Genomic DNA, 22,590 nt, shown 5'->3' with positions numbered 1-22,590 from the left:
TGCCAGAATGAAACACCGTTGCCATGAAGGGGATTGCATATTCCGTAACAATCTTACAATAAGTAGTAAGTGTCAAAACATTCACATGAATGCCATGACCCAATGTTTTCCAGCAGAACATTGCCCAGAGCATAACTGGCCATTGTCAAAGTCACTTTTTTTTTTGTCTTGCTTTAAACCATTTGAAATTCAAAAATTCTGACTGTTCTCTTGCTGCTTTATATATCCCACCCTTCAAAATGTGACATTCTAATGAAATCGTGTTGTTAATTGCACCTGTGAGTGGCTCTAATGTTGTTGCTGATTAGAGTGTATTGTACATAATGTTGCAAAATTGCTAAGGATAACATTTTTTTTTTTTTTAAATCAAACCAGTTTCTACTGTATCTGTTATATTAATATTAATACAAATATTTAATTCAAAAGTAGTATTCTTATTTTATACAACAGTCGGTTTCAGTCAGAGCTGATACCCTTATAGATAGTTCACATAGACATATAGTGGCGTGGCGCAAGAGGTGACTTGAGTTTATATTCTGGCTCGCAGACCTTTCCCCATTCTTACTGCAAATTATTTTTTTTTTTAAAGTTAACACACATTTGACATTCAAATTTTAATCTACAACATTTGTACAAAAAGTTTAGTACATTATACCCACAATAGTAAGGTCAAATGTACTGTACAGTTTTCAGAGAACAATTGGCAGAAAAATTACAAAACCATGTATGTTGGTCCTATATATGGTGTCTTTGACAACTTGCACAGTCAGGAATTGGCTAACAATAGAGGCTGTAGCCTTTAGTCTTGGTCTTGTATAAAAGCACAGGTGACAGTCAGTCAACAAGCAGAATCAGCTTCAGCTTCAGCTTCTCCTTTGTGGAACAACCGAGGATCACTCAGTGCAACCATGATGGGCAAGGTAAATTTCAATTCAACAACAATTTTATATTAAATTTAATTAGAATTACCCTTAATTTTAAAGATAGAACTGTAAAATATAAAAATAATAATTCTGACTTTTCAGGTCATCTTCTATGAGGACAGGAACTTCCAGGGTCGCTCTTATGAGTGTATGAGCGACTGTGGTGATTTCTCCTCCTACATGAGCCGCTGTCACTCTTGCAGAGTGGAGAGTGGATGCTGGATGATGTATGATCGTCCCAATTACATGGGAAATCAGTATTTCTTTAGGAGAGGAGACTATGCCGACTACATGTCTATGTTTGGAATGAACAACTGCATCAGGTCCTGCCGTATGATCCCTATGGTGAGCTAAGTTTAAGCTCTTAAGATAACAAATAAACATAGATTCATTTGAAACTTTTTTTGGCTGAAAAACTGATAAATGAGTTTTTTTCCACTACAGTACAGGGGATCCTACAGAATGAGGATCTATGAGAGGGAGAACTTCATGGGTCAGATGTACGAGATGATGGATGATTGTGACAGCATCATGGACCGTTATCGCATGTCTCAATGCCAGTCCTGTCATGTGATGGACGGCCACTGGCTCTTCTATGAGCAGCCCCACTACAGAGGCAGAATGTGGCACTTTGGCCCTGGAGAGTACAGGAGCTTCAGCAATATGGGTGGCATGAGATTCATGAGCATGAGGCGTATCATGGACTCCTGGTACTAGTGTCCCAAAGTTTCAATAAAATAATTTGTAACTAAACATTGTGTTAAGTACCACCTATATTTGTATTTATGAACCTATTTAAGATGATAGCCAACAACATTTTATAGTTAACACATCCGCTAGTTCTTAAAAATGACTATTTCAGCTGTGCAACATTAAGTCCAAAGCCAGAGACTGTCTTTAAGAAAACCTTTCAAAACCCAACAGGATATTGCAACCTTGAGCAAGGCACTTGAACCTCATTTTACAGCAGAGAGCAGAGACATTTTATTTATGAACCATTTTATTTATTAAGCATACCAGAACTTCAATTGGCTTAATTGTTTAACGGCTACTTACTTGATTTCCACATAACACCAGATATCTGTCATTCTCAAAAAAAACCTGTTTAACTTTAGGCCCTCATTATAAAGACAACAAAATAGGCCTACTCATTGATTCAGAGGTTGTAAGACAATAAACACAGCTGTACTGTTGAATTTTTACAGAATTGGCCAATATTTCTAAATCAACACAGCCTTATCTCATCATTGTAATAATTTGAATGAGTTAACAAGTTAAATTGTAAGATACTTTGAGAGGGATTTTCCTAGACAAAACAATCAAAACAGTTTCAATGTGGAATATGCAGGATGCAGGATATTTTTAGCCGGCTTGCTTGTCATTGTTTAAAAAAAGTAAATGCTTACCTATGTCAGTGCACAAATTGATGAATGCATTCATGATTTATGCAATACAACATACATTTAATCAATGTCAAATTCCCGCTTATGCCGTTTATTTAGAAAATACAGGATTAGTTTCCACTGTTATGCTGATGATACTCAACTATACATTAAATCTCAACAAGACCAGATGAAACTTCTAAATTATCTAAGCAGAGTGTGTTAAAAATATAAAATATTATATGACCCATAATTTTCTCCAATGAAATTCAGATTAAAGACAGAGATATTACTTATTGAACCAAGAAACAATACACAAAATATCTTGGACTGCTATTTGCAACTAGACAGATGTACTGTTACTTCCTCTACAGTCAAATATCTGGGTGTTATATTAGCCAGAAACTTGTCTTTTGAAAAGACAAGACAAAACATGTTTCCCATGTTACAAAAACAGTATTCTTCCATCTTAGAAACATTGCCAAGCTACAGAACATTACCTGTTTCTGACGCAGAAAAGCTAGTTCATGCATTCCCTGTAGACTGGACTATTGTAATGTACTGCTACATGTACTGTAGGTGGCTGTCCTGCATTCTCAATAAACAAGTTACAGGTAGTCCAAAAGTGGAGCGACTAGAGTCCTTACCAGATCAAGGATATATGATCATATTGCCCCAATTCTACAATCTCTGCACTGGCTACCTATTAAGTTCTGTATCAGTTACAAAATATTATTACCTAAGGCTCTTAATGGGTTAACTCCTGCGTACCTAACTAGTCTTATTCCAAACTCTGGAATAGCCTTCCTGATAACATTTGCCGTTCACAAACACACCCTCACCATTTAAATCTAGATTAAAGACACATCTCTTTGGCCAAGCATTCTAATAATGCGTCTCATAATCTTTTACTACAGTTATATCAAATCAAATGCACATTATTATTATGAAAATATTTACTTGGGTTAAACTAAGTAATTTTACTAGGTTGGAACAGCAGCTAATTATGTCTCCATTTGTTTCTCTGTTTCTGCCACAGGATTGACCCCCCATGGTAACTAGGATTTACACAAGCTTCAGTCTGGATCCAGAACACCTGAAAAGAGATGATGCTGACCCTCAGAGGACCTCAGATGATATAAACCCTGAAACAACAGACAGAACAACCAAATTTTGCTATAAGTTTAATTGCAAAATATAATAATTGCTGTGAATACTGTTCATCTTCTTTTTGAGTACATCCTTAATTTATTTTTCTGCACATTTCTGCAATATGTACATTAACTGAAAAGTCTTGAATCTTTGCTTTGCAACATTTTGTGTTGTGAAAAGTGCTATACAAATAAACTTGAATTGAAAATATCTGAATAGTTTGAGCAAATTGTGCAACATATACACATACAAATGCACACAGTAGGTATGCCATTATTTACTTAAGCACATTTCGTTCCAAAATCTCAATTTTTTTATTTATTTTGGGGCATACAAAATTTGTTTTTGTGAGTCTCCTGGCTGTTATTTTTCCATACCATGTACAAGAATGGGAACTGGGGCTATCAAGATCTAAAAATATAAAATACATGGATTTCATTCACTATATTACAACTGCTATGAATCTTTAACATAGCTTCCAAATGAAAACCAAAGTAGTGTGTGGTTTCCAAATAAATCTATTTAATTTTAACCTATTTTGTTCATATTTCTCTTTACATGCTGTCAAACATATTCCAACCACAATCTTGTCAGATGACAGTTTTTAGGAAAAAAAAAACAATAACTTATTTCTTCTTATCTTGACAGATGCCAAAAATAAATAGAGGTAATCTTAGGGAAACTGCTTTATTGGATTTACTACTAATACTAATAATAATAATTTTTATTGAGTTGCTTGATTTGTCTCAATAGGAGTACAACACATTTTTTATTTCTCCGAGACAAAGCAATCAGCTAACCAAAACTGTTTCAAATCAATTCAAATCGGCAAATCAAAAAGGATACACAAAATATTATACTTCAATTTATAAATAAAACAAATAGTTTTATTGTTTTACAAGCAATTTTTTAAGTTCTTCTTCAAAATGTTGTTTAATTCAATGTTGCTGTTTCTTTGTAATTGTAAAATGTACTTGCAATTTCTAAATGAAAACAGTTTTTACACAATTTATTCCCCATTTAACAGCAAATTATCTGCTGTGTAAATACATCTAACGAATTTTAATTTTGTTTGTGAGGAGAGTTGCAGTAAACACTTTTTAAAAGTGGTACAAAATATTTAAAACATTTAACAAAATCACTTAATGACTTTGAGTGTGCTCACATTAAAATATCTAATATTGTGCTACAAACAGAAATGAAGGGATTGACTCAACTTACTACAAAAATATAGATCCAATTCGAAAAATAAAACATATTTGGTTAAGTGAAATTTAATCTTTGGTTATTTGCTTTACTAATATTGAATACTATAGTACACTACACTACACACTATACTATATTATACTATACTATACTAGACCTTACTATATTTTGGCATATAATAAGAAAATATCAGCTTAACAGGTGTGTATCAATCCTTTCTTTAATAAAAATTAGAAACGCTAGAATCATGACAAATATGTTTTAACATATACATAATAAGCTTTAGTTATAATGGTCTCTATTTGAACTTGCAAAGTCAGGAATTGACAGACAATAGACAGGGTGTAGTCTTTAGTCTTGGTCTTGTATAAAAGCACAGGTGACAGTCAGTCAACAAGCAGAATCAGCTTCAGCTTCAGCTTCTCCTTTGTGGAACTACTGAGGATCAGCCAGTGCAACCATGATGGGCAAGGTCAGTTTCATTCCAACAACAATTTTATATTTGATTTAATTGACATTAATTTCATAATGTAACTCTAAAATACTAAAATAATAATTCTGACTTTTCAGGTCATCTTCTACGAGGACAGGAACTTCCAGGGTCGCTCTTATGAGTGTATGAGCGACTGTGGTGACTTCTCCTCCTACATGAGCCGCTGTCACTCTTGCAGAGTGGAGAGTGGATGCTGGATGATGTACGATCGCCCCAACTACATGGGAAATCAGTATTTCTTTAGGAGAGGAGAATATGCTGATTACATGTCTATGTTTGGAATGAATGAATGCATCAGGTCCTGCCGTATGATCCCCATGGTGAGTTCCATGAATATTTGGATGTGTTTGCAATAAATCAATACACTCGGGACAATTTTCTTGAAGGAATGTTCAATTTACAATTAAATTTAGATTTTTCAGAAACATGATCTAAGATGTATGTTTACATTTAAACTCTAGTTGGGGTAAAAAAAATAATAATTGATGGGCTTCTCTTCCACTATAGTACAGGGGATCCTACAGAATGAGGATCTATGAGAGGGAGAACTTCATGGGTCAGATGTACGAGATGATGGATGATTGTGACAGCATCATGGACCGTTATCGCATGTCTCAATGCCAGTCCTGTCATGTGATGGACGGCCACTGGCTCTTCTATGAGCAGCCCCACTACAGAGGCAGGATGTGGTACTTCAGGCCTGGAGAGTACAGGAGCTTCAGAGATATGGGTGGCATGAGATTCATGAGCATGAGGCGTATCATGGACTCCTGGTACTAGTGTTCTAGTGTTTCAATAAAATTATTTCTTTACAAAAGCAAACCTTGTGTTGTAAAAATTAGTATTACACAAAACACACTTTAATTAACAAAATAATTTACACGTTGAATGCTAATAAATTTTTCTTGGTTAGGTTTTCATGCTAATTGTTATTAACTCTTTCCCCGAACTGACAGACAGATGTGTTTTCACTGTTATATGGTAGGGGGCAGTATTACACATCTTCTGAAAGAGTACAAAATCTCCTGATCACAACAGACAAAGAAGCAGAAACAAGCGATAACATATGCAAGAAGATGCATGTGTAAAATAATGTGATCATTAAACATTAAACAGCACACAAATCTAAACTGCCTAATGTTACCCAAATTAAATGTTGACCCAACAATTCTTACAGGACTGTGCAAGCTTAGGGGTTGCTGATGGAAGTGATCTACTCCATATCGGTCTCGATCACCAATCCAGACATAATCTTTGACAGAAACATGATCTTCTAATCTTTTTGTTCATACTGTTTTTTTTTTTTTTAAGTGTTGATAAAAAAGGAACGCATGAAGCTAGAATAAAATGGGTTTGCTTAAAAGCACACACTCGTTTGACATACTGCATGTTCTGGGAGCCATTAAAGTTTTGTCAAAATGATCATAAATGCTGGTGGTGGCTGGTCATGCTTTTTAAATGCTGATATAATGCTGATAGGGAAAGAGTTAAACAACCAAAGGCCTCAAAAGGGCAATACGTAGTTGATAGAGAGCACAGGCTAATAAAAACATTAGTGTAATCTCAAATATTGTTATGTAGACTGGAATTATTTGTGACATTGCATAGCATGTTTAGAAGCAGTAACATGATTATAAACTATAATTTGCAAATAAAAATGCTTCTCACAGTCAACTTAAAAGAGAAAAGCCTCATTTGATAACAATTACAACTCATATATCAGTCTAAGTGAACAGAACATTTCCTAATGTTTCTTACACCACAATCACTATGGCACATGTGAACTTTTTTGTTATGACTGATGCTACAATGACCTAAATCAGTACAGTACATACACTATTAATAAAAAATAAAGGTGCTTCACGATACCACAGAAGAACCTTTATTGTCTAAATGGTTCCATAAAGAACCTTTAACATCTGAATAACCTTTATTTTACACATAAGTTTATTTGTTGGCAAAAGAAGGTTCTTCAGATTATAAAAAGTTAAGAAAGAGATGGTTCTTTAAACAACCTTTGACTTAATGGTTCTTTGTGGAACCAAACATTTTTATTTTATGGCATCGCTGTGAAGAACCTTTTAAGCACCTTTGTTTTTAAGGGTGTAAATTAAATGATGTTAGGTTACTATCAGTGATTTAAACTGGTGCAAATGTAAGTGCTTTTAATTGGTGTGAAATATGTTTAGCTGGCTTTAACACAGTGTTTGTATTTTTCAAAAATCTAAAATGTTTACAATGTGAAGAAGGAAAAAAATAAAGAACAAACAACAACAAGAAATACTTTTTGCATTTTGTCTGTCCTTGAGTTATTGATATAAATCAGTCATCAACAACATTAAGGCAGAATTTAGCAAAGGGACACGGTATGACACTGGATATGACTGTATATACCAAACACTGAAAAAACATTTGCAAAACAAAATATAAGTGGCAAGCTTCCCCACAACATCAAAAACATTAATTATGGATTGTATAAAAGTACTGATAACAGTAGAAGTGCTGTATTTTATAAAACTACATATGAGGTCAGTAACTAAAGCTAAGCTCATTTTTTAACTCTGAATATATCACAGAAATAGTTGAGAGAAATAACTTTGGGTTGTTTGTTATTCTTTTGTTTGTAATTATGTTACTGATACAGAATACTATAAATGTTTAAACTTCTGAAGTATTTTAATAAATGCGAGTGCTAAGAACTACATGACGGGCTTTAGCTAGAATGACCTCTATGCCAACTTGCACAGTCAGGAATTGGCTAACAATAGAGGCCTGGTAGCCTTTAGTCTTGGTCTAGTATAAAAGCACAGGTGACAGTCAGTCAACAAGCAGAATCAGCTTCAGCTTCTCTCTTGTGGAACTACTGAGGATCAGCCAGTGCAAACATGAAGGTAAATCTTGTTCCAGCACTGATTTCAACATCGATTTCCACACAGTTATTTATTTTATTTTATTTATTTTTTATTTGATGTATTTCACTTTATATAACTAAAATATTACACTTGAATTTTCAGGTCACTTTTTTTGAGGACAGGAACTTCCAGGGTCGCTCTTATGAGTGTATGAGCGACTGTGGTGATTTCTCCTCCTACATGAGCCGCTGTCACTCTTGCAGAGTGGAGAGTGGATGCTGGATGATGTATGATCATCCCAACTACATGGGAAATCAGTATTTCTTTAGGAGAGGAGACTATGCCGATTACATGTCTATGTTTGGAATGAGCAACTGCATCAGGTCCTGCCGTATGATCCCTATGGTAAGCTCAGTTTAAGCTTGTAAGATAACAAATTAACATAAATAGATTTATTATTAACTTTTTTGGGCTGATAAACTGAAATGACTTATTTTCCACTACAGTACAGAGGATCCTACAGAATGAGGATCTATGAGAGGGAGAACTTCATGGGTCAGATGTACGAGATGATGGATGATTGTGACAGTATCATGGACCGTTATCGCATGTCTCAATGCCAGTCCTGTCATGTGATGGAAGGCCACTGGCTCTTCTATGAGCAGCCCCACTACAAAGGCAGAATGTGGCACTTTGGCCCTGGAGAGTACAGGAGCTTCAGCAATATGGGTGGCATGAGATTCATGAGCATGAGGCGCATCATGGACTCCTGGTACTAGTGTTAATAAATAAAATAATTTCTCTACAACAATAAACATCGTCCTGAAAATCATTAATGCCACTAATATATATATATATATATATATATATATATATATATATATATATAAACACAGGATTAAAAGACAGGATAGTTTACTCAGTACCCAATAATGTGCATAACCCAGATGTATATTAAGTAAAAATTTACTTTTATAAGTTTCTATCTTTTTTATTTTTATTTTACCTTTATTTAACCAGGTTAATCGTTTGAGAACAGGTTCTCATTTGCAACCACGACCTGGACAAGATAAGGCGTACAACATACTGACATTCAAATACACAGTCACAAATATAGAAGACTTTAAAAATACTGGACAATGTATACAAATAAAAAATGTAAAACCTAATAGTTTAAAAATGTAAAATGGCAGTGCAAGAAAAATAGCAGTAGGATAATAGTATAGTCCAAGATACACTGATAATGGGCAAATAAATGCAATGACAGCCATTCAGTTGAATTTGAAAAAAATACATAATAAGGCTTTGTTCACAAAGAGCATCAATGTGTACTGTACAATGGTCCTTCAGTAAATTTGAGAGTAAAACTTTAAAAGTAGTGATCGAAACAGTAGATTCTAATTTGAGAGACTTTTGTAAAGTGTTCCAATCATTTGCAGCATAAAATGTAAAAGAAGAGTGGCAAAAAGACGTGCAGGCTTTTGTAGGGTCTAGAGAGATATATTTACTCAAACGCAGGTTCAATACAGGCACTGATGTGGTTATTAGAGTACTTAGGTAAGATGGTGTTTTGCCTAATTTGGAATTGTAAATTAACTGATACCAGTGATTTAGGTGCCGGTTGTGTAACGAAGACCATCCAACTAGTGAGTAAAGAGTGCAGTGGTGGGTGTTGTATGGGGCTTTAGAAATAAAGAGAATAGCACTGTGGTAAACAATGTCCAATTTCTTTAGTAAAGAATTAGAAGAAGTTCTGAAGACAACATCACTAAAGTCAAGCATTGGGATGTTGGTCATTTTCACAAGGGCCTGTTTTCTGGAAGAGTAAATGAAGCTTTATTTTGAAATAGCAACCCAATCCTGGACTTGATCTTTGACTGGAGATGGTTTATGTGGGTTTGAAAGGAAAGTGAGGGATCTAGCCAGACCCCTAGTTTTTTGTATTTCACCACATATTCCAGCTTAGACCCATTCAGGGTGGTGATGTTTATTGGGCCGAAGATACAGATTGTGTCCGATTAAAAATCATGCATTTTCTTTTACTAGAGTTTAAAGACAATTGAAGCTCACAGAAGGCTAACTGAATGTCTTCAAAACTCTTTTGGAGTTTTTCTAAAATGTTTTCCAATGTTGAGCCTGAAGCGTACAGAACGGTGTTGTCTGCGTAGAGATGAATAAGAGAGTTGCCCGCAGCATGAGCGACATCATTAATATAAACAGAGAATAACATCGGGCCAAGAATCGAGCCCTGGGGCACCCCCATAGATACAGCCAAAGGCTCAGACAGCAGACCCTCAGACTTAACACACTGAAATCTGTCAGTGAAACAATTAGAAAACCAAGTAAGGCACGTGTTTGAGAAACCCCAGGGCCTTAAGTTTTCTAATAAGAATACTGTGATTGACAGAATCAAAAGCTTTGGCCAAGTCAATAAAAACAGCAGCACAATGTTGTTTTTGGTCAAGAGCTGTTATAACATCGTTTAGGACCTTTAGTGTTGCTGAGGTGCACCCATGACCAGCTCTGAAGCCAGATTGCATATCAGAGAGGAAATGATGTGACTCGAGATTACATATTATCTGTTTGTTGACTTGATTTTTGAAAGGCAGGGCAGGACGGAGATGGGTCGGTAACAGTTTGGGTCTGTAGGGTTCCCCCCTTTGAAAATGGGAACAATTGCAGCAACTTTCCAGTCTTTAGGTATCTCTGATAAAACACTTGAGAGATTGAACAGGCTGGTAATGGGTGAAGCAATAATTGCAGCTGATATTTTCAAATAGAAGGGGTCCAAATTGTCAAGTCCAGCTGATTTGTGTGGGTTGAGGTTTTGTAGCTCTCTCAAGACATCTTCGGTTTGAATTTCAGCAAAAGAGAATTGTGGGTGGTTAGAACCAGGTGTTAATGTAGATGCTGTATGGTTGGGCCAGGTAGATGCAGCCAGGTGGAATGCATGGCCAGCCATAGTGAAGTGCTTATTGAATCCCTCTTTTATAGTGGACTTGTTGGTGGTGACAATGTCTCCTAGCTTTAAAGCCGTGGACAGTTGTGCAGAGGTGTTCTTGTTCTCCATTAATTTGACTGTGTCCCAAAACTTTTTAGAATTGGAGCTGCAAGAAGCAAATTTATGTTTACAGAAGCTAGCCTTAGCTTCCCTCACTGCCTGTATGTATTGGTTTCTGGTTTCCTTAAAAAGCTGCATATCATGAGGATTAATTGCAGTCCGCCATAGAATGTTTTTGTGCCTGCTGAGGGCAGTCAATTCCGGAGTAAACCAAGGACTATATCTCTTTTTAGTTCTGAACTTTTTAAAAGGAGCGTGCTATTATTCAGGATAGAAATAAAAGCGTCCTTAAAAAAGAACCATGCATCTTCGACATATGGTATCAGGTCAATGTCCTTCCAGGATACATGGGCAAGATCTATTAAAGAGGCTTGTCCACTGAAGTGCTTTAGAGAGCCTTTTATGGTGATAAGAGGACGTCTTTTAACTGCAGACCCATTACGAACACATGCGATGAGACAGTGATCACTTAGATCCTGACTGAAGACCGCTGGAGTATATTTTGAAGGCATATTAGTCAGTGCTATATCAATTAAAGTGCTTTTGTTTTCAGATTTTAAATTGTATCTAGTGGGTTCATTAATCATTTGTATCAGGTTGAGTGCATCCAGCTTAGACTGTATATTTTTTTAGATGTTTAATATGTCCAAATTTAAGTCCCTAATAGTAAGAACTCAGAAGATAAATATCTATTGTAATCAATTCACATAATATATCTATAGCACAACTGGGAGCAGAAGGAGATCTATAACAAGCAGCTACTGTAAGTGACTTATCTTTGGAAAAGTGTATTTTTAAAATTAAGATCTCAAACATTTGGGGGGCAGACCTAGATAGAACAATGGAACATTGTAGGTTATCTCTGCAATAGAATCCAACTCTGGCCCCTTTAGCAGATGGATGGATTTCTTAAGCCAAGATTCAGACACAGCTAAGATGTCAGGGTTAGCTGAGTGTGTCAGTGCAGTGAATTTTAGGGAGGAGACTTCTAATGTTAAATGGATAGTTCACTTTAAAATTACATTTTGGTATATTTTAGCTTACCTCAAGGACATCCAAGATGTAGGTTTCTTTGTTTCCGCAGTATTTCCCATTTTGATATTTTTAGGTCAAACTGTTCTTGTCTGTGACTCATATAATGGAGGTCTATGGTCACCACCTCAAAGAGCATGCACAGAGAAGTCCAAATTAAACAATTCTCCATCATAAGTACACATTGATGACCTAAGACACGAAACGAGCGGTTTTTACAGTAACGCAAATAGTTATGTAAGGGAAACAGGTCAATTTAGCTCAAAGGGAATCATTTAAGATTTTAAAGGGAATTTGAACAGAATCACTGTTTCACGGCTGGTCACTTAGACGCCCTGCGATTCAGTGAAAGTTTGACGAGACTAGGTTGTGTTCCTTCTCATCGTGGCTAAGTAGCAGCAGGCTTGCAGGCCGAAGCACGCTGGAACCGCGCTCAAAGAACAGTGATGATTAACAGCATGGATAGAAGCTACAAGCTAAAGCTAGGTAGCAAAGCTACATGCTAAAAGCTAAGAGCAGGCATGACTAATAGCAGAGACTAAAAGCCGACTAAAAGCAGACTAAAAGCACGAGCAAGGCTAGAACTAAAAGCTAGATTTCATGGTGTCCGAAGTATTTAAAGTGGCCTGTTGGCCACACCTCAAATGTTGTCTTGACCAATCAGATATCGTCTTGGCTCGGGGGTATCATAAATCATTTGTTTATCTTACCAAGCATGTGGTCCAAATTTTCCTGCTCTGGCAGGGTCTAATTTTGGACATGATTCCTATAACAAGGTTATGATATATTTTACAAATAACTGATTGTCAGGACAATATCAAGCAAGAAAATTCGATTATATCAATACTAGACATGACTATGTATCCTATCGTTATCAAAAGACATACACAATAAGTGATTATACATGATAGTCAAATGTGTGGGTTACACATAAATGAATATGGAGTTAAGCAATGGAATGATTCATTTATAAGTCTTTTTGAGTTCATTCTGGTCCATATATATGTATAAAAAACAGTTTCTTTGCCATTCTCATGACATAGGGATGTTCTGTAGAGACAGAGGTTTAAAGCCCTCCCCCCACTTAGGAATTTCAGTCTGGTTCTGCTGGGTGGGGGAAGTCAATGGAAGTGTTTAACTTGATCTCCTGGGTTTAAATGTGATGTACAGCGATGCATTTCCATTACGAACAACACATTTGGCACCAAATTTCTCTTCTTTGAATTGAAATTGTAAATAATTGTTCCAGTGCTGTTAATGTTGAAAGCTGTTGTGTGAACAAGTTGGTTGGTCATCTTGCTTGGTTCTTGTGGCACTAGAACTGATTTATGACTTCCTGAGGAATTCGGCTCTCGTGTTTCAAACATCGCTTTGATAGACTCTTTAATTTGTCTTGTTCGACTCATTTCTCTTTCCCTGGTAACGAGTTACTTTTATTATAGAGTAATTCAGTTACTAACTCAGTTACTTTTTGGAACAAGTAGTGAGTAACTATAACTAATTACTTTTTTAAAGTAACGTTCCCAACAGTGGACAGAAGTCATCAAATGAAAATATATGAGGCGTTAAGTTTTCAACAGAGGTTACAGCGCCAGATTTAACTGGACATCGCCTGAGGAACATAAATGGAGGATTATAAGAGCCCGGCTAATGGCTATGAAAACTGGCCGTTTAGTGCACTTAGGAAAAAATAAATAAAGGGATAGGATTATGAACATAGTACAGTGAATTCAGAGATTTGGGAAAGAGCAATGATACTGATATTGTAGGCAGCAGAAAACAGTCAACTGGACCAGCGCGATCACCAGCCAAGCATTGCGCATGCGCACAGGGTCCCGCGTCAACACCAACACACTGCAAGCGATCTCTCCTGACACAGCACTGTTCTGGCGAAGCAATGTGTAATCCAGTAAGTAAACTGAGAGTCCCGTTAAGTATGTGCACCGAATCGCAGAAATTCCAGAAAAACAGCAAGGACCTGAAAGCGTTTGGGGGCAGGGTTAGCCACCAAAGCTAGCCTGCCAATGTTTTCCTCTGTACAGCCATGGATCTGCTGAACCAGCTGCCTATGCTGGGGCCGATGTCAAGGGCTGTAGCAAGCAAGTCCAACAGAATTGGTGGATCAACAGGTTGATGGGCTCCTTGCCAGATGTGAGGCAACCAGGCTGACAGGTCGAAGAGGAACAAAGATTTGTCGTTGATGCCTCTCTCAGGAAGACCAACCATTCAACCGTGACTTGACTTTGTTCAGGAAGATCAACCGTGATTTGACTTTTATACATGGTAGCCCAGAAGAGTTGCAATAACTGGCTGACAGTATAAAATGAGCCATATGATGCTGCTATTTTGTGTATTTGGTGTAATGCAATGTGTTTATGCGGTTTAAGGTAAAAAAATGATGCACATTATTGTTTCTCCTCTATGCCCCGCTTTGTGAAGTTTGTTGATTTTTACAACGCTCATCGGTCTGAAAAGCGAGGTGTGCTCTGATTGGCCATCTATCTAGTGTGTTATGATTGGCCGAATGGCTCAAATGTTGCATCCCTTAACATACTATGCCGTCTCCTAGGCAAGCAGCATGAGACTTAGTCCAGCTGCTCTACATCCCATCATCGGTTCTCATTTAGCACTTCAGTCAATGTACTGTTAGGAGTAACTGAATGACTTGGGATATTGGTTTATTTTGTGTCAGAGGGAGTGTAAGGCATGTTTCTAAACCAAATAACTTAAGTACTTTGTGGATTAGTGCGTACTGGAGAAGCAAACCATTTCAAATGATTCAGCTCAATTTGGTGAACTGGTTCGACTGGTTCAATAAGAAGATCCAGCTAAAAATAAAGATTTGTTCGTGATCTGGACAACACTAGGAGAGACAAAACCAATAAAACCCATTACAAACAAGACATTTGTTGCAACCAGTTGGGATATAATTACTGATTATAATGACTTACACTGTCTTAATACGCATTGCGCATTGCTCTGCACAAACATAAAACCATGTCTGCATTTGTGATCTGAGAAACAACAAACAAGCCTACTCTACACTGCTAAATCGTGCGTTTGAATCATCATTGGCAAATTATTTTAATATAAATAAATGTACTTAATAAACTGTATGTACAGTGCAGTCAGTGAATGTTTATGATTGTCTACCAGTGGGATGTTACATCTGACTTTTTGAAAAATAATATGAAAAAGTAAAAAAAATTCAAGGCATAAATCAAAAGTAACACAATACGTCAACATGTTCACTTATGTAAAGTAAGAACACAATCATTTGTATTAACAATGCTTCGAAGTTTGAAAATACAACTTCCAATCATTCTCCATTTCTTTCCAATTTATTTTACATTAAAAATGTCTTTAAAAAAGTTATTTTGAAATAACTTAATTCTTTTGTAATCTTTCATTAGTTTGATCAAGACTTATTTATATACATAATAAGGGGAATATACTGCACCTTAAATAATTCCAGTTTTCACCACCAATCCCCAAAATTAGCATCAGTTATGTGCCATTTAGCATTACTCACTAGGTTTGGTCTCTTTACTTTTTCTCAAAACAAAAGCCCCTTCTGTGGATGGACAGAGCTAAGGATACAGGTTCAAAATAACTAATGATTGCAAAACGCATACTCATAAAAAAAACAAAAAAAATCCATATAGCCAGAGGTTCTCAATCTAAAACGACAACCACGTTATGAAAATACAAGCTTAAGCTTTACCTTAACCTGTGTTGTTCCCCAGCTGCCCTATTATATTATGACTATACAGGTTGCATTTGTGCACAAATCTACTTACTAAAACTAATTTCAAACAGGATTCTGAACCATCACAATAGTCTATATGCAACAAAATAAAGTGCCCTTTGGTGAAGTGAATATTTCATTTCTACAATTCACATTCATTAGCATTTCAACAACAGTTTACATTAACATTATATGATGTTTATGATTAAATGATGCATTAAGAATGGTGTGACCAATTTACAATTAAACAGATTAAAAAAAAAATTATGTTAGTTCATGACATCTAAAGCATAACCTAATTTTTAAAAAATTGAACATTACTTTAAAGTATTACTATAATTTATTAAGAATTTATCTGTTGAATCACAGTCTTTTTGACCAATATACTTGTATTGTTCTAATACATTTAAATGCTAAGGTCTACATACCAAGCTTTAGCTAGAATGACCTCTGTTTCAACTTGCACAGTCAGGAATTGCCCCACAATAGAGGCCATGTAGTCTTTAGTCTTGGTCTTATATAAAAGCACAGGTGACAGTCAGTCAACAAGCAGAATCAGCTTCAGCTTCTCCCTTGTGGAACTACTGAGGATCAGTTAGTGCAACCATGAAGGTAAACCTTGTTCCAGCACCCATTTCCACAAAGTTTCGCTTTGAAATATCTGAATTGGTACTTTATGTCACTAAATATTACACTTGAATTTTCAGGTCACTTTCTTTGAGGACAGGAACTTCCAGGGTCGCTCTTATGAGTGTATGAGCGACTGTGGTGACTTCTCCTCCTACATGAGCCGCTGTCACTCTTGCAGAGTGGAGAGTGGATGTTGGATGATGTACGATCGCCCCAACTACATGGGAAATCAGTATTTCTTTAGGAGAGGAGAATATGCTGATTACATGTCTATGTTTGGAATGAACAACTGCATCAGGTCCTGCCGTATGATCCCTATGGTAAGCTCAATTTCAGCTTACTTAACATTTACACATAAATAGGTTTATCTTCAGCTTTTTAATTAATTAAATGATTTTTTTTTAAAAAGATAAACTAAAATGACTTCTCTTTCACTACAGTACAGGGGATCCTACAGAATGAGGATCTACGAGAGGGAGAACTTCATGGGTCAGATGTATGAGATGATGGATGATTGTGACAGCATCATGGACCGTTATCGCATGTCTCACTGCCAGTCCTGTCATGTGATGGACGGCCACTGGCTCTTCTATGAGCAGCCCCACTACAGAGGCAGGATGTGGTACTTCAGGCCTGGAGAGTACAGGAGCTTCAGCAATATGGGTGGCATGAGATTCATGAGCATGAGGCGTATCATGGACTCCTGGTACTAGTGTTTATATTAATAAAATAATTTCTCTACAACAATAAACAATGTCTTGAAAATCATTAATTCCACTAATCACAAAAAGGAAATCCACAAAACACAAATCAAAATATAATTTTATCTTTATTTCCTAAACTTCCCAAAACTACTTCCATATTTTCTCTAGATTAGGAAATATCTATGATTTTAGAACAAATATATTTCTAACCCACTTGCTGTCCTGAAATGAAAGAAATACAGTTACTATGGGGTGGAATTTTAGGATCTAATGCTGATTCTAGAAATTACAATACAATTCTAAAGCATTTTTTTTCTAATTTTTTACAGTTTGAATATCAAATTTGTATGTTCAATTTTGATAAATTACTCAACTTTAATTTTACAAATAATAATAAATCAAAACAATTGTTTTTTAAGAATGAATAACTGCTGTAACAAAATTTTGCATGTTTAAACGACATACAAGCACATTTACAGTATTAAAGAACAAAGTAACACATTACAGGAACCTTCGAAAAATGTTTTCTGTATCTGAGAGTGCTTAAGTATTTGAAAAATTGTAGAAGGTCTCTAGGTGGACTGAAGTTTATACAGTAGTCATATAATACAGTCTTTGTTAGAAATGTCAGAATGTTTTTTTTTTTTTTCAAATAAGTAATTTCCATGATTTTAGGATCTGTGTTTTTTTTCTGTAGCACTTTTTGAACTTTCGAAAATAAAAATTAAATATAATATGTGGTTCTATACATAGAAATTAGGCCTACAAATTAGGCCTACAACGGTTCTCTCTGGCTCACCAGCAGTGTGAAAAATGCAAATAAAGATTTTAATTTTCAAATCCTAGTGTTAAGTGATAAGAATTTAAAAAGTAATTAACAATTATTACTGCAAGTTATGTTGTACTACAGTAAGATAACAGGCCATCCTCTCATAATATAAAGAATGCATATTATAATTATAAATATACCATCCTATTCCCACTGTACCATAATAACAGACTAGTGTGAATGAATAATAATTTAACAAAGGCACAGTAGCATTCCAGGGACCAGTAAACTGCAATGCATTCACTTCACCTATTCACTACTCCATCAGTACACTGACTGAACTGCTGTGAAAAGAGAACTGAAGATGAACATGAGCAGAGCAGCTGTATTACTACAGGTGCATATCACGTCATTCATGTACATCACAAGCCAATGCGCACTTTAGTCAGAGCAGCAAAAATAATGTATTCCTATATACACCACCTATATTAATGTCAGTGAGAGATGAGAGGAGGAGCGCAAATATAAATCCCCGCCCTCAACTCAATATTCCGTTTCAGTTGGAAAGTATCCACCATACTGGAATAAAGTTGGCAGCAACCACTGGGTCACACAGACTTTAACAGACACACCACAATGACAATGAAAGAGACTTCAAGAGAGTCAAGGTTCAGCTCTTGCAAGTAAACCTTTTATATCTCTTTCAGTTGCACTTCATTTGCAAAGGACCCAGCATTGATGGACCTCATCTGACTCTCACAAGTCTGAAATCATGTAGCCCATTCCACAAAAGTATAAGCAGACATTACCTGAACCACATGGCTCATCACCCATGCAGTCAGACTGCAAAGGACCCTGTGAAAACCCATCTGACACAACTGCCTGGTCAACAATCTAAGGATTCTCTTAGGAGCTGGTCCACTCTAAGGAGCCAGCATATTGATTTATCAGAAAGCAACTTTATGCCCTCCCCACTGCATCTGCATCACCAGTGGAAACAGCTCTACAACCAGACTGATCATCCAACCATGTGGAATGCAAATATTTAATTAGGATATTTGGCATGCCGTCTTTGTGTGTGTTCTATGTGTTACCTGTTCTTGTCCTGTTTTCATTATTGCTTGTGTACCAAGTCAACTGGCTTCACGTGTATGAGCGTGAGCTCCTGCTAAGTCTTAGAGAGTCAGATGTTGTGGCTTATATGTTTGTACTCGGGTGGCCATTAGACATGCAATCCCCAGTCATGGCGTGTGCTTTGTAGGATTGGTGTGGGCTCATGGAAGGAGGCATGTTGGTGAGACGGACTACGGCACGTGCGTGTGCCTTCACTGCTGGTCTGGCCGGACATGCAATCTCAGTGGTGGATTACCTCAACTTCGCATTCCAGTATCTCTCACCTCGACTCCGGGAGATAAGGTACTCTGAGCTGGTTGCAGTTGTTCCCATGTCTGGAAGTTTAATCAAGATTCAAAATGATTCTTTGGCATTCTAAGCAGAGGGGGGTTAATTCTTATAACCTTCATTCTATGGAATATGATTCTATGAAATGGAACTTATCAAATAAGGCTTCTGTTGATTTGTCTGTGAATATGGCCTTGATAAGTATCAGGTTTATTACTAATAAAACATTTTTAATTAACAATCTGATTTCTGGGTCCCGAACGTCACAGAAGGACTCCATCAAGACAAGATCCAGCGGTATGTTTTCTGATGTTTCCTCCCCAGCCACCGAGCGGGAGAGAAGGAGTGGTTTTGAGGGAACCCATCTGGTCGTGTTTCGTGGGACCAGGGGAGCTCGCAGAGGAGTGAGTGGTTGAGAGGAGGTCCGGCATCGCTCTCCACCATGGCCACTCTTCGACCCTGGGCTCGTGAGGGACGGAATGGAGCCGCCGTCTCACCATTGCAAATGGAGAGGGGAGAGGAGGCATACATCTGCCAAGTCAGCGCCGCTGCACAAGATGGCCGCCAGCCCAGTGCTGCTGCGCAGAATGGCCGCCGGCCCAGCACCGCTGCCCATGATGGCCGCAAGTCCAGTGCCACTGCACAAGATGGCCGCCAGCCCAGCGTCATGACGCAAGATGGATGCCAGCCCAGCACCACAGCACAAGGTGGTCACCAGCCCAGCGCCATGATGCAAGATGTCCGCCAGCTCAGCATCCAGATGCAAGATGGCCGCCAGCTCAGTGCCACAGCACAAGATGGCTGCAAGCCCATCGCCACTTTCCAGGATGGCCGCCGGCCCAGCGCCACTGCCCAAAATGGCCACCTTGGCCTCCTGGTGGCCCAAGATGGCCGCCGGTCCAGAGTCATGGCACAAGATTGACCCTAGCCACAGTTGACCCTCCAGAGTTGAGTCAGGTTCCCGTTGACCCTCCTGGGTCGAGTCAGGTTCCCGCTGACCCTCCAGAGTCGAGTCAGATTCCCGTTGACCCTCCAGAGTCAAGTCAGATTCCCGTTGAACCTCCAGCGTCGAGTCAGATTCCTGTTGACCCTCCAGACTCGAGTCAGGTTCCCGTTGACCCTCCAGAGTCGAGTCAGGTACTCATGGACCCTCCATAGTTGAGTCAGCTTCTCGTTGACCCTCCAGAGTCGAGTCAGGTTCCCGTTGACCCTCCAGATTCGAGTCAGATTCCTGTTGAACCTCCAGAGTCGAGTCAGATTCCTGTTGACCCTCCAGAGTCGAGTCAGGTTCCCGTTGACCTTCCAGAGTCGAGTCAGGTACTCGTGGACCCTCCAGAGTCGAGTCAGGTGCTCAGTGACCCTCCAGAGTCAGGGTTAGTCACCGTTGACCTTCCAGAGTCAGGGCTAGTCAACATTGACCTTCCAGAGTCAGGGCTAGTCACTGTTGACCTTCCAGAGTCAGGACTGATCTTCTGGAATCCAGTCTTAACACCATGGGATTACCAGAGTCTCTCCACGTCTCTGTGGAACTACCAGAGCCTCCCCACGTTTCTGCTGAACTAACAGAGCCTCTTCACGCCTCTGCTGAGCTACCAGAGCCTCTCCACGTCTCTGCTGAACTACTAGAGCTTCTCCTCGGATCGGCTGAACTACCAGAGTCTCTCCTCACCTCTGCAGAACTTCCAGAGCCTCATCACATCTCAGCCGAACTCTCTGTGCGCTCGACTGATCCTGTCGTGGCTACCCTTAATTGGTTCATGTTCTCTGTTTCAGACTTGCTTAACCAGACTTGCTCTTCTGCGCTGCAGAGGTGGCCCTTTGTCTCGACTGCATGGATGTGGTGGTCTCCTGCGGAGGGGGTAATGTCACGTTGTCTGGTCTCTGTTTCTCTGGGTGTCCACTAGTGGGCTCACTTCCCCTTAGGCACCTCACCGCAGGCACTATAATTCCCACTAGCCTTGTCCGTTCATCACAGTAATTGCACTCCTGCTAATTTCACCAGGTGCCTTCACTTATTAGTCTTTAGTCTCCCTATATTAACCAGTCTTTTCCTGTTGTCTGAATGGAGTCCTTTTCTTCCGTTTCCTGTTGTCTTTCGTATTCCGAGTTCCTCGCATTTCGAGTTCCTGTTTTCTTTTTCCGTTCCAGTTGCTTTCCTGTCCCTTTCTTGTTTGTTTATTTGGATTGTTTCTGGTTTTGACCCTGGCTTGTTAGGATTACGATTTGGATTACCCTAATAAAAACTTACTGCATTTGGATCTCTTGTTCCCTGTGTTTCACTAGGTCCCGGACATCACATTGGGTCTCTCTTGTGACTTTTCTTCCTTGAACTCTTCAAGGATTGGGGTTCGGGGTGGGGATGTTGCCAATATTTTTAGGAGCTGTTTTAAGTTTTTAAAGTGGATTTGACTAGGCCTTTGATTTTTGAGCTTTTATACAGACCTCCCAAGTATAACAACGATTTTATTTGACAATCTACCTCCAGTTTGTGTAAATTTTTATTGCCAAGCTAACATTCCTTGACTGGTGCTCTGAACTAAGCGATGAGGGATATGGTCCACTGATACTCATAACTGAACCTTAAGGGATGTGGGGAGTGTGTGTGTGTGTGTGTGTGTGTGGGGGGGGGGGGGGTTTACAGCAAAAAGAAAAAAATGTATATATATCGTACTAATCTATAATCTATAATCTATATTAAAAAGATACAGTTCTCTCACTCACGGACACTATATTTAATAATCTGTTCAGATGAGAGCTTGTCAAAACAAGTAAGTGATTTCCAGTTACATAATGTGAAATTAACAATTTATCACACAATCAGGCCAGTATAATACAGCCAAGCTTCACAAAGATATGAGATCATAAGGAAACACCTGTAAGTATCATTGACACCCCCCCCCCATCCCAACCAAAAAAAATTAAATAACAAAATTAATCTGCACAGTCAGAATTAGGAAATCTGGAACAAAACTATTTGTCAGAATGAAAGCTCATTATTATTATAATTATTATTATTATTACTATTACTCTTTAGCATTTATAGATTAATAGATTAATTTTCGTAACATATACTTTAGAAATTCTACAGTTCAAACAATGTAAACAATAAAATCTACATACCAGGCTTTAACTAGAATGGCCTATGGACCAAATTGCACAGTCAGGAATTGACTAACAATAGAGGCTGTGTAGTCTTTAGTCTTGGTCTAGTATAAAAGCACAGGTGACAGCAGTCAG

The 22,590-nt window shown here is 38.0% G+C and overlaps 4 protein-coding genes across 5 annotated transcripts; all 4 read left to right on the top strand.

Moving 5' to 3' along the window:
* Window positions 1-834: 834 nt before the first annotated feature.
* Window positions 835-8,816, top strand: LOC113108479 (gamma-crystallin M2-like). 2 transcript variants are annotated; one of them, XM_026271642.1, is made up of 4 exons: window positions 835-920; window positions 1,026-1,268; window positions 1,368-1,615; window positions 8,763-8,816. In XM_026271642.1, exons 1-4 carry the CDS (start codon window positions 909-911, stop codon window positions 8,785-8,787), a joined length of 528 nt encoding a protein of 175 aa, XP_026127427.1. In that variant the 5' UTR covers window positions 835-908; the 3' UTR covers window positions 8,788-8,816. The 2 variants fall into 2 exon arrangements, with proteins under 2 accessions (XP_026127427.1, XP_026127428.1); XM_026271643.1 differs by lacking the exon at window positions 8,763-8,816 and having other exon boundaries at window positions 1,368-1,655.
* Window positions 5,066-5,978, top strand: LOC113108480 (gamma-crystallin M2-like). The gene is made up of 3 exons (XM_026271644.1): window positions 5,066-5,135; window positions 5,234-5,476; window positions 5,664-5,978. Exons 1-3 carry the CDS (start codon window positions 5,124-5,126, stop codon window positions 5,934-5,936), a joined length of 528 nt encoding a protein of 175 aa, XP_026127429.1. The 5' UTR covers window positions 5,066-5,123; the 3' UTR covers window positions 5,937-5,978.
* Window positions 7,992-8,819, top strand: LOC113108484 (gamma-crystallin M2-like). The gene is made up of 3 exons (XM_026271647.1): window positions 7,992-8,047; window positions 8,171-8,413; window positions 8,515-8,819. The coding sequence occupies exons 1-3, from the start codon at window positions 8,042-8,044 to the stop codon at window positions 8,785-8,787; spliced, it is 522 nt and encodes a 173-aa protein (XP_026127432.1). The 5' UTR covers window positions 7,992-8,041; the 3' UTR covers window positions 8,788-8,819.
* A 7,608-nt stretch (window positions 8,820-16,427) lies between these two features.
* On the top strand, window positions 16,428-17,220 carry LOC113108486 (gamma-crystallin M2-like). The gene is made up of 3 exons (XM_026271649.1): window positions 16,428-16,461; window positions 16,557-16,799; window positions 16,920-17,220. Exons 1-3 carry the CDS (start codon window positions 16,456-16,458, stop codon window positions 17,190-17,192), a joined length of 522 nt encoding a protein of 173 aa, XP_026127434.1. The 5' UTR covers window positions 16,428-16,455; the 3' UTR covers window positions 17,193-17,220.
* Window positions 17,221-22,590: the final 5,370 nt, after the last annotated feature.

The sequence above is a fragment of the Carassius auratus genome, chromosome 9, assembly GCF_003368295.1.
Source record: "Carassius auratus strain Wakin chromosome 9, ASM336829v1, whole genome shotgun sequence".
Classification (NCBI taxonomy): domain Eukaryota; kingdom Metazoa; phylum Chordata; class Actinopteri; order Cypriniformes; family Cyprinidae; genus Carassius; species Carassius auratus.
Note: the sequence above shows the minus strand (reverse complement) of the source record. Positions and strands in the feature narration are given on the sequence as shown.

What these genes read in the sequence shown, in the direction of transcription:
- LOC113108486 (XM_026271649.1), top strand. An exon ending in CCTGCCGTATGATCCCTATG is followed by an intron (nt 16,800 to 16,919) that starts GTAAGCTCAATT and finishes CTTTCACTACAG; the next exon opens with TACAGGGGATCCTACAGAAT.
- LOC113108484 (XM_026271647.1), top strand. An exon ending in CCTGCCGTATGATCCCTATG is followed by an intron (nt 8,414 to 8,514) that starts GTAAGCTCAGTT and finishes TTTCCACTACAG; the next exon opens with TACAGAGGATCCTACAGAAT.
- LOC113108480 (XM_026271644.1), top strand. An exon ending in CCTGCCGTATGATCCCCATG is followed by an intron (nt 5,477 to 5,663) that starts GTGAGTTCCATG and finishes CTTCCACTATAG; the next exon opens with TACAGGGGATCCTACAGAAT.
- LOC113108479 (XM_026271642.1), top strand. An exon ending in CCTGCCGTATGATCCCTATG is followed by an intron (nt 1,269 to 1,367) that starts GTGAGCTAAGTT and finishes TTTCCACTACAG; the next exon opens with TACAGGGGATCCTACAGAAT. An exon ending in ATGAGATTCATGAGCATGAG is followed by an intron (nt 1,616 to 8,762) that starts GCGTATCATGGA and finishes CATGAGCATGAG; the next exon opens with GCGCATCATGGACTCCTGGT.